Source organism: Artibeus jamaicensis, unplaced genomic scaffold (assembly GCF_021234435.1).
Source record: "Artibeus jamaicensis isolate MK-2021 breed Jamaican fruit bat unplaced genomic scaffold, CSHL_Jam_final scaffold_847, whole genome shotgun sequence".
Lineage (NCBI taxonomy): Eukaryota > Metazoa > Chordata > Mammalia > Chiroptera > Phyllostomidae > Artibeus > Artibeus jamaicensis.
In genome coordinates this window covers 7,038,626-7,051,993 of record NW_026522057.1, presented here as the reverse complement: position 1 = coordinate 7,051,993, position 13,368 = coordinate 7,038,626, and the positions used below count along the sequence as shown (strand labels likewise).

The 13,368-nt window shown below is 57.2% G+C and overlaps 1 protein-coding gene across 1 annotated transcript in view; it reads right to left on the bottom strand.

Moving 5' to 3' along the window:
• Positions 1–9,890, bottom strand: part of EPHA10 (EPH receptor A10) — a 28,615-nt gene extending 18,725 nt beyond the window's left edge. The window contains exons 1-5 of the mRNA XM_037149496.2: positions 9,759–9,890; positions 7,574–7,638; positions 6,158–6,836; positions 1,711–1,866; positions 852–1,205 (exon numbers count right to left, since the gene is read on the bottom strand). Coding sequence (XP_037005391.2) covers positions 852–1,205; positions 1,711–1,866; positions 6,158–6,836; positions 7,574–7,638; positions 9,759–9,864 — 1,360 coding nt within the window. The 5' untranslated portion in view covers positions 9,865–9,890. The remainder of the gene's footprint in view (positions 1–851; positions 1,206–1,710; positions 1,867–6,157; positions 6,837–7,573; positions 7,639–9,758) is intronic.
• Between the last annotated feature and the right edge of the window lie 3,478 nt (positions 9,891–13,368).

The window sequence follows — 13,368 nt, the reverse complement described above, 5'->3', positions numbered from 1 at the left end:
TAGGATAAAAGGGCGGTGGGTCTTTATTTAATCATCTCAGTTCCAGACTCCGAAATGTGACTGCTGTGTTCTGACCAGTGCATTTTACAGCCCCTGCAGTCTGACCCACGTGCTTCCTCGCTCTTCCCCAGGGCCAGGAAAGAGGCCGACCGGTCCACGGAAGCCTCGGGGAGGCTGACGGATGGAGGGCGCCTCCAGGACACGAGAGGACGGTGAGTCTGCTTCCTACTGTTACAGACACAACAAAAGACTGAGGAACGTGCCACCTCTTTTTCGCCTGGGAAGGTTGAGGCGAGACAACTGCAGAGCTGGGTGCAGGGCGAAGACTGTGTGTGCAGTCGGGGGTCAGGGACGCTCCCACCGACTCCCACCCACTTTTTAAATTGTATTTTATATATTGATTTGAGAGAGAGAGAGAGGAAACCCCGACGTGTTGTCCCCTTGTGTATGCATTCACTGGCCGCTTGTTGCAGGCGCCCTGACCCGCGGGCCCCACGGGCCGCCGCGGTGTATCCGGAGGACGCTCTGACCCACTGAGCCTCCGGGCCAGGCCTCTGCCGGCTTCTCCTAAACGCCTGCATCGGCCTCACATCCTCGCCCCCTCCCACTGGCCTTCCAAAAGGGGTCCGACCCTCGGTGGGACTACGGGGTCGGGGATTTGGGGAGTCAGTTCGTCTCCTGGAGAGACGCTGGCGTTTGTTTGCGATGGCGGTGGCACTGACTGCGGTTTCTTCACGGTGGCTGCGGGCTGTGAGGATGATCCCGGGGAGAGACGGGGTGGCCGGGGGAGGGCCGGGGTGTGGAAAGGGCCGGCGCGCAAAGAGGTCCCCGCACTCGCGAGGCGGCCTTACCCCCTGGCCCGGTGGACACCGTGACCTGCGCGTAGGTGGCTCCCGCGGCGGCCGCCGGGCCCGAGACGCCGTTGAGCGCCGCCACGCGCACGGTGTAGCGCGCCCCTGGCCGCAGGTGCAGCAGCGTGGCGGCGCGCTCGCGGAGCCCGGCCTGGCGCGGCACGAAGGCCACGCGAGGCTCGCACGGCTCGCAGGCGCCCGCCGCCGGGCCCTCGCGGCCACAGCGCAGGCACAGCAGCGAGTACGTGACGTCGGAGCGGCCGCCCGAGTCCGCCGGCGGCAACCAGCGCAGCCTCAGCGCCAGCGGCGAGCGGCTCAGGCTGTACTGCAGGTCCCGCGGTGCGGACGGCGGCCCTGCGGGGCACGGGTGCGGCGTCAGGGGCAGCGCGGGGCTGGCGCGGCGAGGGTGGGGGGCAGCGGCCAAGTACGGGGTGGGGAGACCCGGGCCGGGGAGGGGGAGGGTGTGGGAGTGGGGGGCGGCCAGGGAGGGGCGGGCGGAGGTTAGTGGGCGGATGAGGGGGGGAGGATGGGGACCCAGAGCGAAGCGTGAGGGGTGTGAGTCCGGCCCCCCAGCTGGAGAGAGAGGCGAGGGGAGGTCGGCGGATGGGGGCTGTCCACCCAGTGACCTGCCTAGAAGCCCAACCTCCTCCCACTGTCGGAATTCTCCGCCTTTCTCCAACCCAAACCCCGGCCCCCATCCCCACCGAGGCTCTCCTCCCTCCATAACTGTCGCCGGCCCGCAAGCCTTTCTTTACCCTCCGCAGTGCGCAGTGCGGAGCCCCCTGCCCTTGCTGACACTTGGTCCGACTTTATTACCCCCCCCCGCCGCCTCCCCGCAGCGTTCCGGAGGGGGACTCACGCGTGCAGGAGGCCCAGGGCGGGTCAGTGGGCGAGCGCGCGTAGCTGTCCAGGCAGGCGCAGGACGTGGAGGCGTTTTCCAGCGCCCGGCTGTGCTCCGGGCACGGCGAGCAGAGGGGCCTCCGCGAGGACACCTTGTAAAACCCTGGGGGACAGGCTGCCGGGAGGGGCCGCGTGAGAAGGAGGGGCTCCTCCACAGCCCCTTTCTCCCCCACTGTCCTGCCTGCCCTTCTTAGAGGGGGGACTTCTCGCCTCTGAGTGTGGGGTTCTTAGCTATTCCAGGACTGCCCGGTGGGGTGGCAGTTCCCAACTAAACGACCCCATGCTACTTAACCTTAGTAAGAGCTCAACGTGGTTAGCACACTGGACTGTTTTGCTTCTAGCAATTCTTCTAGTCCTCACAACGACCCACGAGGTACGTGCTTTATCCCCATTTTGAAAATGAGGGCACCAGGGCTCAGAGCGGCTAAGTAACTCATCCAATGTCCCACGCCTAGTAAACCTGGGATTCCACCCCCAGCAGCCTGGTGGTTCTGCAGCCCCAGTGCCCTCGGGAGGACAATGGGCCCAACTTTCCAGTTTGGGCGTGAAGAGGTAAGAGAGGTGTGTCCGCAGTTGCCAAGGAACAGACAGACACCCAGGCGCTCCCAGAAACACAGAGGCAGACCCTCTGACACACACATGTTGTCAAAGCTCATCCTCCCACCAGTCTTCAGGATCAGTGCATCCTACATCCTTGAACCACACACTTGGTTCCAGTTTGAGAGTGGAGCCAGCCAGGTGGAGGGGAGGGGAGTGGAGAAGAGGAAGGGACAGTGACGTTTCCCTGCTTCTGGTCTTGACACCTCAGGAATTACTGTGCTTCTCTCTCACCTCCACCAGAGCACCGGTTGTTAGAGCCGAGGCTTTTATGACTAAGCAACCTGGGTTTGCTGCAAAGTGGCTTACCACTTACTTGCTGTGTGGCCTTTGACAGGTCGATGGACCTCTCTGAGCCTTGTGTAGAATACCTCCCAAAGGTTGTTGGAGGATTCACTGAGACAAAACAAGTAAACTGCTCAGCTGAGTACAGACAACATTTACACAATAATGGTACTAATTACCGTTGCTCCACTGCAAGCCTGAAGTGGAAACTGCCGCACCCCAAGTGGGAACTGTAAGAAAATTCTCACCAGCTGGGCCAGGGAGGGGGGCAGTGGCTCCTGGCCCCTCCTCTCAGGGCCCCGGTGGTTCTTACATTGTCCCCTTTGCTCCACCAGCACTTCTCTGTCCCTCCTCTGTCATTTAGCTGGTTATGGAAGGCTGGCTGCCCTCCAGCCCCAGGAAGGCAGGGATACAGACTAGTCCTTGGCAAGAAGTTCCAGCCTGCCTAGGAGAAGAGGGGAAGAGCTGAAGGTCTCGGTCATCTGGAAGGCTGGGTCTTGGGAGGGTCCCTCTTGCCTGGAATCCCCTGCAACCCAGCGCTGGGGCAGGGCTTCAGCAGCCCAGGGGGCTTTGGAAGTCTCCACCTCAGAGCAAAGTATGGGACCCACTAACTGTGGCCCGTGGCCGGCGAGCAGCAGCGACCCCAGCTGGGATTCAGAGGTCCTGGGTTCCAGTGTTGGCTCTGCCACTTCCTTTGCCTTCCTGGCCTCAAGAAACCCTTGGTCAAACAAAAACAGCAACCATAGCCTGCCCGCCTCCATGGTAAAATAAGAGAGGCGATCTGTTTGCAGGTCTCACGGCTGTAGGGAAAGAATGCTGGAGACGCTGGAGGCCACCCTTCTCCGTGTGTATGTAAGTGGACACGTGTCCCAGAGGCGGGTGGTCCCCTCACAGACAGCATTGGTTATCTCCACTTGGAGAGGCTGTGTTTAGAAGAGGTTTGTGTTGAGGGGCAGACTCAGGAAGGGGCTCCTGACTGCCAGCCCCTCCCTCTCTTCCTCAAGGTCAGAGTCACAATTTCAGAGGCTGTTAGTTTGACGGGCAGAGTCCTCCACAACTCCCCTTGCGGTAACCACCTTCTTCTGAGGCTGCCTCTGCTGAATGATGCTGGTGGTTAGAAGGGGCTGCCTTATGTTGCACCCCAGTCAGCCTCCCTAACTGTGATCACCCCTGGTGCCACCCCATCACAGGTCTCAGTGTGCCCTGAGGAGCCTTACAGGACATCTGCCAGCGTTCCTCTGCTCCGAGGAAGTTTTATAGGATTTGAAGACACAGGTCATGCACCCAAGCTTTCTCCCCAAGTCTTTCAATAATTCCTTTAGTGGCTGGGGGAGGGTCGCTCTCAGTGACTTCTGCTACTACCTTAGTTCAGGCCTTGTGCTCTTCCTCCTGGCCCCTAATTCTTCCTTCTCTAGTCTTTTCTTTTTGGTTGCTGCTTGAGTGAACGTTTGAATATACAAATCCAAACATGTTAGATCCCTGCTTCAAACACTCCCCAATGGTCTAAAGCGTGAAGTCTAAGCTCTGTGTCCCAACATTCGAGACCCTTCATGATCTGCCCCTCCCCCCAGCCCCCAAATGCCCCCTGCCCCAGCCACACTGACTTGTCCAGCCCTGACCATGCCATATTCTCTCCTGCCTCTAGGCTTCTGCACACAGTCCCTGAACTCAGAACGCTCTTAGCTGCCTGAAAGAAAGGCCTTCTCGCCATCTCTCTCCACCCTTAGGAACTCGGTTCTCCCTTCTCCTGCCCCACTTCCCCCAGCTCCCAGTTGTACATATCACGCCCCATGGTAATCACTCATTCACCTGATACGTTTCCATGGGGTACCTACAATACATACCACATCCTGTTATGGACATGGGAGCTGCTGAGACCAACATGACCCATTGCCGCAGCTCAAGAAGTTCCTAGTCCAGCGGTAGAAACACAGGTAAGTAGAACCTTGCGTACCATGGGGCAGGTGCAGAAACAGAGGTTGCAGTGGGTGCTGGAGAGCACAGGGGTGGAGCCTGACTCCACCCGGAGAGCTCAGGAAGGTTCATGTCCCCGAACCCCCTACTAAGCCATATGCTCCCCTAGGGAAGAGATGGTGACATTTATCTGTATCCATACCATGAACCCTTAATAAATGCAGACTTATGTTCTCAATTCTGTATCCATACCATGAACCCTTAATAAATGCAGACTTATGTTCTCAATTCACAATGAGTGCATGACTGAATGAAGAAATGAGAGCAAGTCTCCTCGCTTCCTCCCCTGTCTTCCCACCACTGTGTTAATCCCTCGATTACAGCATATATCGCCCTGTTGTGGTTTTTAAATTTAGGCCATGAGCTTCTTAAGAAACTGTGCCTCATTAATTTCTGTTGTCCTAGCACCCAGAAAGTGGCACGGCTTTAAAAAAAACAAAACCAAAGATACCACTTTATCTTTCTCCATTCAGTGCGCACATCCACAATCCCTCCTCACCCTGAGAGTTCCACAAATATGGAAGAGAAAGAGGGGTCTGTTCCTGGTGCCCCCACAGAACCCTGGACACAGAGGGTCTCCCCCAGGGAGTATGGCGACTCTCTAGTTCAGAGCGGTGCTGGGATATCAGTAGCCATCCAGGGCAGTTCCTAAGCCAATCTCTTTCTCTCTCCCCCTCTCCCCGTCTCTCCCATCCAGGTGCCTGCCTCTGCCGTGCATGTCGGGGCTGGGCAGCCCATTCCCTACGATGTGACCAATCCCATTGGCCCAGTGATTTTCAACCTATGTCATCTAACGGCACACACAAACTGATTACTAAAATTCTGCGGCACACCAAAAATATATTTATTGCTGATCTGACAAAAAATAGGTATAATTTTGATTCATTCACACCAGATAGCTATTATTGTGTTGGCTGTTCTCATTTTTTTTTTTAATTTGATAATCTAGGGGAAAAGAGGTCAGTGCTCCTGACTAAATATTCAGGCATTTCATGTTTTAAAAAAATTCCTGTGGCGCACCAGTGTGTCTCTTGCAGCAAATTCGTGCAGCACACGGGTTGAAAATCGCCGCACCGCCAGCAGCCGGTAGGGTGGGGCTGCTGTAGAGTCCTCCGCACGCACAGGGGAGGCGCCACAGTGTACTAGAAAGAGCGTAAGAGTTGAGCACATCTGGATGCAAGTCCTGGTTTCCCATTTCCTAACTTTGCAAGCAAGGCATTAACCTCTCTGAGCCTCTGTTTCCTCAATTGCGAAATGGAAATAATAATGACATTATTTTATTGCCCTGAATAAATGAGAAGGCCCGTGTGAGGTACTTATCTCAGTGCCTGAAATATAGGCCCCTAACGCCCCCTTACATGGAGTCAGTTCACCTCCCAGTAACTTCACTCACTGGTCCCAGCTGGACCCACTGAAGCTCCACAAAGACTCAGGACTTCCTGGCTCCTCCACTCCCCCCGCCCTGCCTCTCCGGTCCTGGGCTTTCTCCCTCTCCCAGCTGCCACCTGCGGGCTCCACTCCCGAGACACGCCCCCTAGTTCGCCGGGTACCTTCGCAGACGTCGCCGCGTTCCTGGAATCCTGCACTGCAGCTGCAGCGGCCTACGGGCACCAGCCACTCGCCGTCCGCGCCGCAGTGCATGCGCGGAGGGTTGCCGGGCTCTCCCTCGGAGTGCGCCACGCACGTACCGGTCACCTCCACCAGCGTGGAGAAGGCGCTCTCGGCCGCGGTGGCTGGGAACGCCGCCAGGCCCCGCACCGTGGCGCGGCACTGCCTGTAGTAGACGCGCACGGAGACCAGCGCCACGCATGCGCCCACGTCCTGGAAGGCCAGGTGGAAGCCCCGCCGGCTGAGCGGGCCGATCTCGCGCACCTCCGTGTTCAGCTTCATCTTGCGCTCGCCCAGGTCGCCCTGAGTGAAGCTTTCGTCCGCTGCGATCGTGTCGATCTTGCGGGGCCGACTGCTGCCTGGGCGGGGATGCCCGCGGCCCAGGTCGGCCTCGGTTTCCAGGTAGTAGACGTTGAACGTCTCCTTGCAGGTGCCCGTGGCGCCGGGGATGCTGCTGCAGTCGCGCAGTGTGAACTGCAGCTCCACGAAGATGCGCTGCCCGCGGCCGCGGCCGATCCAGCCGGTCTGCAGCCAGTTGTCCTGGTTGGGCTCCAGCACGTTGCACACCTGGTACGTGCGGATGGGGCGGTCGCGCTCGTCCACGCCGCTGATCTCCTCCCACTGAGGAGGAGCAAACACGCGGGCAGCTCAGGGCCAAGGCGCCCCCCGGTAGGTAGGGTCCTGGTGGTGACGCAGACTGAAACCCCGGCCCCATCATTCCGCATTCTCCTCTCCCGCCCAACCCCAGTGGCCCCCTCCACTCGCTAGACTTCCTGATTATGAGATGCAAAGCCAAGAGAAACGTTGGAGACAACCAAGTCCAATTTTTCATTTTATAGATGGAGAAACTGAGGCTCCGGAGTGAGAGGGACTGGGCTAGATATACACATGGAGTTGGCGACAGAGGTGGAAGTGGGGCCTGGAGTCTCTTGCTCTCCACCTAGTGCCCTTTCCATGATGCCAAGCTACTGCCACATGACCACGTGGCCCCACTCCGACCTTGTTTCCAATCCTTTTTAGGATCCCGAGCCCTGCTTATTCCATCAATCCATCAGTAGGTAACACTGATTAGAGGATCTCCTGCGTGTGAGGCACCGCCCAGCATTGGCTCCATCCAGGGGCCACAGTCTGGTCCTAGACACAGCCAGTTCTCTCCTCGCTTACGCTTTTGTATTTACTTCCTTATTTTGACTGTCTGACTTAAGACTCAACATTTTCTAACAGGCGACTCTGGCTCCAAGCCAGGGCTGCCGCAGATCATATGTTCCCAGGAGCATTTCCACCTGATGGAACCAGGGGGAGCTAAAGGGCCCGAGTCCTGGACCACCACAGGGCAGGAGGGGGAGGGTTACACTTACCCCGTTGCTCGGCGATGCAGTCCAGCCCAGCTCAGCCTGGGAGGCTTTAGAATCCAGGAGGATGACTAGGGAGAGGGGAGAACAGAGATGTCGGAAACCCAGAAGGTCAGGATGGTGGGCCCTCCGGTGAGTTCACTGAAAATTTGCTACCTAAAGGGATGGTGAATGTGACCAAGGACACAGACAAGTTTTTCTCACTCCATACATCCCCCAGGAGAGCATGTGAGCAGCTCAAGTCCAGGGACAGGTAGCTACATGATCAGGGAAACAGCCTGTATTAGTTTTCTGTGGCTGTTGTAACAAATTACCACAATCTGGTGGCTTAAAACAGCAGAAATGTATTCTCTTATAGTTCTAGAAGTCAGAACTTGGAAATCAGTTTCATGGGTCTAAAGTCAGGGTGCCAGCAGGATGGGTTTCTTCTGGGTGTTCGGAGGGGAGGTTCCATTTCCTCGACTTCAGCTTCTAGTGGGTCCCCTGCAGTCTTTGGCTTGTGGCCCCTCCTCCATTTTCAAAGCACATCCAGTCTCTGCTCCTGTCAGCCCACCGCCTTCTCCTCTGGCTCTGACTCCTCCCGCATCCCATTTACAGAGACCATTGCAGTGACACCAGGCCAGTCCAAACAATCCAGGGCAATCTCTCCATCTCAAGATCCGTAATTACACCTGGAAAGTCTTTTGCCATTTAGGATGGCATTCACGGGTGTGGGGATTAGGGTGTGGACTTGGGAGGAGTTGTTATTCAGCCTGCCACAGTCCATGGCAGGTACTGTAAGGGTGGTTGTAAAATAGTGTGGGGGGGTGGCATTGTCAGTGACCCTCCAGCATTCCCAGGTTTCTTAAATTATACCTGAGCATCAAGATGAGGGAGAAAGTGAGTGTATCAGAGAATTCCTGTATACAGCCCAGAATCCATGCAGACTCAGGGGCTCTTCTGGGGCCTGGGGTCGTCAAGGAGAGAGGAGTCTTGAACCTTTTTACTCAACTTCTAGGGCCTCTGTGGCAAAGTGAAGATATCCTCTTAGCAGCGGGGGAAATAAAACCCTCTCATTTCCTCATCCAGCCCCTTTCCCAAGGGCTGTCACCGCCACTGCCTTTGGAAGAATGTCCTTTTATATACAAGAACCACGACTTCTGCTGCACCAGTGAGGCTGGGAGTCATTTTCCCTGCAGAAGGCGGCGGTCCAGCATCTGAATTCTGCTCTCAGTATTAGTCCCGGAGAAGCACGGGTCCGGGCAGCGCAACAGCGGCTCAGAGGCAGGAGGCCCGGCCATCGCCACATCTTGGCAGATTACTCCTCTGGGGCTTAGGCAAGTGGATAGGGCTCCAAAGTGAGGGCTTTTAAGAGGGTTGACCCCAACATCATCAGCGACAGTGGACAGGGCCGCCAGCAGCACCCGGATTTCAGTATAACTAACATTACATAGGACATTGCATATTGGAAAGCGTCAGAAATCCAGCGCCCCTACAAACCTCGCAGCTGAAGCCTCAGATTCCAACTCCTCAGGATTCTGCACCTGGATATGACGCCTCTGGATTCAACTGAACGTACAGCTCCCCCAGATTCAGAATCAGAGGCAAGACCCGGGCTCTGATACCGCGGGCAGCCGCAAACCCGACCACGCGGACCGCTCTGGGGAGTCCACCCTCCTAATTCAGCACTGCGGTGCGGACAGCTCCTGGATCAGCACGTCGGGCAGCTCCCGGATCCAGCTCCCCCGCCCACCACCAGCTTTCGGCCTCCAGCCGGCCGCACGATGGTCCCCTAGCCCCCGCGGTTCGGGCTCCATCCCGTCCACCCCCCACCCCGCCCCACTCCCATCTCACCTCCGCATCTCCCCGCTCCTCCGCTCTCTTCTCCCCGCCCCCTCACTTCCCACCTCCAATGGCCCAGCCTGTCCGTCTCACCGGCCCCTGGACCGCTGCCTCTGGCTCCCGCGGTTCCCGGTCTCTTTCTTTCCCAGCCTCCCCGGTCTCCAGCCCCCGAGCTCCTCAGCGCCCCTCTCCTCTCCATTGCTTAGCCACCTTTTTCTCTGTCTCTCTAGTTCTTTTGCTTTGGCTGATCGCATGCTTCACACCCTAGTACAGACTCCAGTTTCTCCATACTACTCCACCACCGCTCCGGCTCTTCAGCCCCCTATCTCTTGGCATCCCAGGCTCCAAGAACAGTCGCCAGTCTCCTCACCTTCCTCAGCAGTCCCGGGCCTCCCTGGTCCCAAAAGCAACGCAAGAGAAAGTGGCATCAGGCAAACGAGCAGGCGCAGCGGATGTGGGCCAGCGCCGGTCTCCATGGTCCGCAGACCGAGCTGTCAGTGCAGCGGCGGCTCAAAGCCGCGCCAGCCCCGGCCCCGCTGAGCAGCGCCCCCAGACCCCAGCACCAGTGCGGGGCGGGATCTCACCGGTGACCGTCAGCCGTGGGGACCAATCACTAGGCACGGCCGCTGGAGCTCCCCCAATGCCCGCCGGCAGAGGGTAGAGGGGTGGAGTTTCATAGGCCAGGGGCGGAACCGCGAACTGGAGGGGGAAAGGAAGGGGTCCCTGCGGTCTTCAGACCTTGGGGGGTGGGGCAGTACTGAGCGCTGGCTTGATTCCTGGGAGGGGGTGAGCTGGTGTCCGTGGCCCCAAGCTTCAACCTCAGCCCCTCATTGCTGAGAAGTAGAGAATGTGGGCGTGGCTTAAGAAGGGGGCGAAATTCAGGGAGCCAGCGACACTTGCAGCCTCTGTGCTAGCCTGCAAGGTCTCTTGTTCCCAGGACTTGCAGGGGTTCTGATGTCCTGCCCCCCAAATCCGGGAGCTCCTCTATCTCCCAGCCCTTGGCTTCTTCAGCGTCTGCGGCTCCTGGTGTCTCACGGCTGGGTCCGCCCCCTTCTCTCCCTGCCCTCTGCTCACATACGCGCGCACACGCACACACGTACACACACACACACACACACACACACACACCCTGGCTGGAGGAGGGGGCCAAGCCCACCCCTGGGAGCTGCTTGAGAAAGGAGAGCAAAGTGGGAAAGAGTCCCGCCCTACCAGGAATGCTTCCAAAGCTGGGAAACCATGCAGATGCTGGGATGGGGCAGTGGTAGATTTTGCATGAATGATCGATTTCATAGGTTCTTGCTCTTGCTGCCAGGACGCACGTAGCACTGCCCACAGCCAACCGTGCCCCGCTCCCCCCGCCCCACAGTCCGCTCAGAGCCTGGAGTCCCCCCTTTGCTAATCCCTCTCCATCCACCCCAGGGGATTGGTGAGGGGTGCTGCGCCTGGACTACTAGGCGTCTGTGGGGAAGGTGGAGCAATCCTCGCCAAGTTCAACCAGCGCCAAAGAAGCCTCAAGGAAATGTGGACCGCGACCTCTATCTAGTGAAGGTCATTTGTGTGCAAGCTGAGGGTTTAAGGCGTTGGTGTGGGAAGGGTTGGCGCCCTCCAGGACGAGGAAGGCGGCTACTGAGCGCCACCATCTGGGCTGCACTGGAAAGGAGATGGCTCCACCCACCCTGTGGCTTCTCGGAGCTTTCCTTGGGGAAACCCAACCCCTGTCTCTCCCTTTTGTAGTTGGAGCAGTTCTTGAGAATGAGTGGGAGTCCCGGGTCTACATGACCTGTGTGACCCGAGCGTCCGTGCGGTTTGTATGTGTGTATCCCTCACTCCTCCAGCCACGAGCCAGTGGGGCCCACGCTCTGCGCCAAGGACGCTCGCGTCGAGGGCCTTGTCTCTGCCACAGGCACTTCCCTGAGCCCCTAGTGTGATGAAATTTTCTGGCAATGCAGAGCGCTAGCCGTTTACAAGCTGCTTTCATGTGTCATTTCTGTGTGTGTGTGGGGGGGGACGTTTACAAGCACACTTGCTTGCTTACAGACATACTTGCTGGGCAGTAGCAATAAAAGTGGTTGGGAGGAATTGGATTCCTTTGCCTGTAGACAGAGAGATCCTCAGAAGGGCTGGGGCTCCGACTCCACCGGACACTGAAGCCCACCTAGGACACCGAAGGACGTATGGCGTCCAGCCAGCGCCTGGGTGCTGACCGGGCCCCTGAAATCAGATCTACCCGAAGGACTCTTCCACCCCCTCCTTCCCGTCTTCATTCTGCTCACGCTCACTTTTCTCCCCCACACCCCCAGAGTTGGGAGATGGTATTTTTAGAAGCTGCTCAGAGACCCAGGACTCCTTTCATTTCAAAAGGAGTTTTCACTCCGTCACCCGTCACCCCTGTCTTCAAAACCAGGTCCCACCCCCTTGGCAGTCTCTAAGGTGCCAACTACTGCAGAGATTTCAGGGCAGAGGCTCTGGCCCTTGGTGCTAAAACAAAATACAGACTCTACACAAGCTTCGCAAGGATCGTCCCCAAGACAAACCTACAGGGGAATTTTTCTGGGCAGTCACATAGGATGCCCCGTAAACCCCTGGCTGTCAGGAGTCTGGTTCCTGTCCTCTCCCACCACATGCACCTGCAGGCGCCTCAGGGGGGCGGCAGAGCTGGACCCTGGGAATGGAGGAGAGAAGAGAAAAAGATGTAGTGAAATAAGACTTGACTTTCTTCTTCTGGACAATTCATTTATGATAAAAACAAAACGGAGAAGCCCCAGAGTATGGGGATACATGCAAATCAGCCAGATCTGAGTAAGAGTCGCTCCAAGGTGGGACGCCCCTCTAGCAGCAGGCTGGGGAATAGACATCTCGTGAAGAAATTCACGAGGGCCTTAGAAGGACACAGTTTATTGTGCCCTTTAATTGCTGGGGGCCAGTCAACCGAGGGCCAGCTTAGATGCCTCCCTGAAATAGTGGGTTTGGGGAGTGGGTCAGGGGGTAGGGTGAGGGACGTGAGTATAGAGATGAGCTTTCTGGCTATGGTTCTGAACCCACCAGAGTCTGGATCCTGCCACTTTCTCTCTTTTTAAAAGATTTTATTTATTTACTTTTAGAGAGAGAGGAAGGAAGTAAGAAAGAGAGGGAGAGAAACATGGGAGAGATACATCAGTTGGCTGCCTCTCACTTGCCTGCATCTGGGACCTGGCTCACAACCCAGGCATGTGCCCTGACTGGGAATTGAACCAGCAACCTTTCGTATCAGAGTGCGGCACTGAGTCCACTAATCCACAGCAGCCAGGGCCTGATCCCCCATCTTCAGCTGGACTTGGGACATTTTGGCTACTGCACTCCAATCCTTGGCCCCGGGGCTGCTGTGCACTCCTCCAGCCGATAACTAATGTCCAGTGGGTGGGGTCTCCAGGAGACAAGCAGCCTTACTCCCTAGGGTAGGAGTGGAGGGGCCTGGGACCAACGCAGAAGCTCCCGTTCTCTCTTCTAGTCCTCCCAGACCGTATCTGGGATGGGATGGAGCGATGGTTCTGCGCCTACCTCACGGTCTCCAAGGTAATGGGGGAGAACACCAAATAATGATACATCATCTTCCGTGGAGCAGATCCAGCTTTACCACAGCCTCTGTCACCAAGTTACTGAAAGCTGCAAACCCAGGGGCTGAAAACTTGGTCTGTTTCTTCTGCACAGATTCAGAAAGTACATTAAGCCTGGCAGGACAGGACAAGTCCTCTCCTCCATGGAGAGGACTAAGCTTCCTCCAGAGAACTCAGGCCAAGCCCTGGGCTCCGGAAAAAGGACAGGGAAGGCGCAAATAGCCAGGGGGAGCCCTACTGCTTAAAGAAACAGCTCCAATCTGTCTCTTTCCTCTTACCCACCTCCCAACCCCTAGCTTAAGAAAGAAATAAACATATTTAGGGTGGATTCTTTTTTCCCCTCTCATAAATAGTTACATTCATTTTTAGGAATCATGCCATACTTCA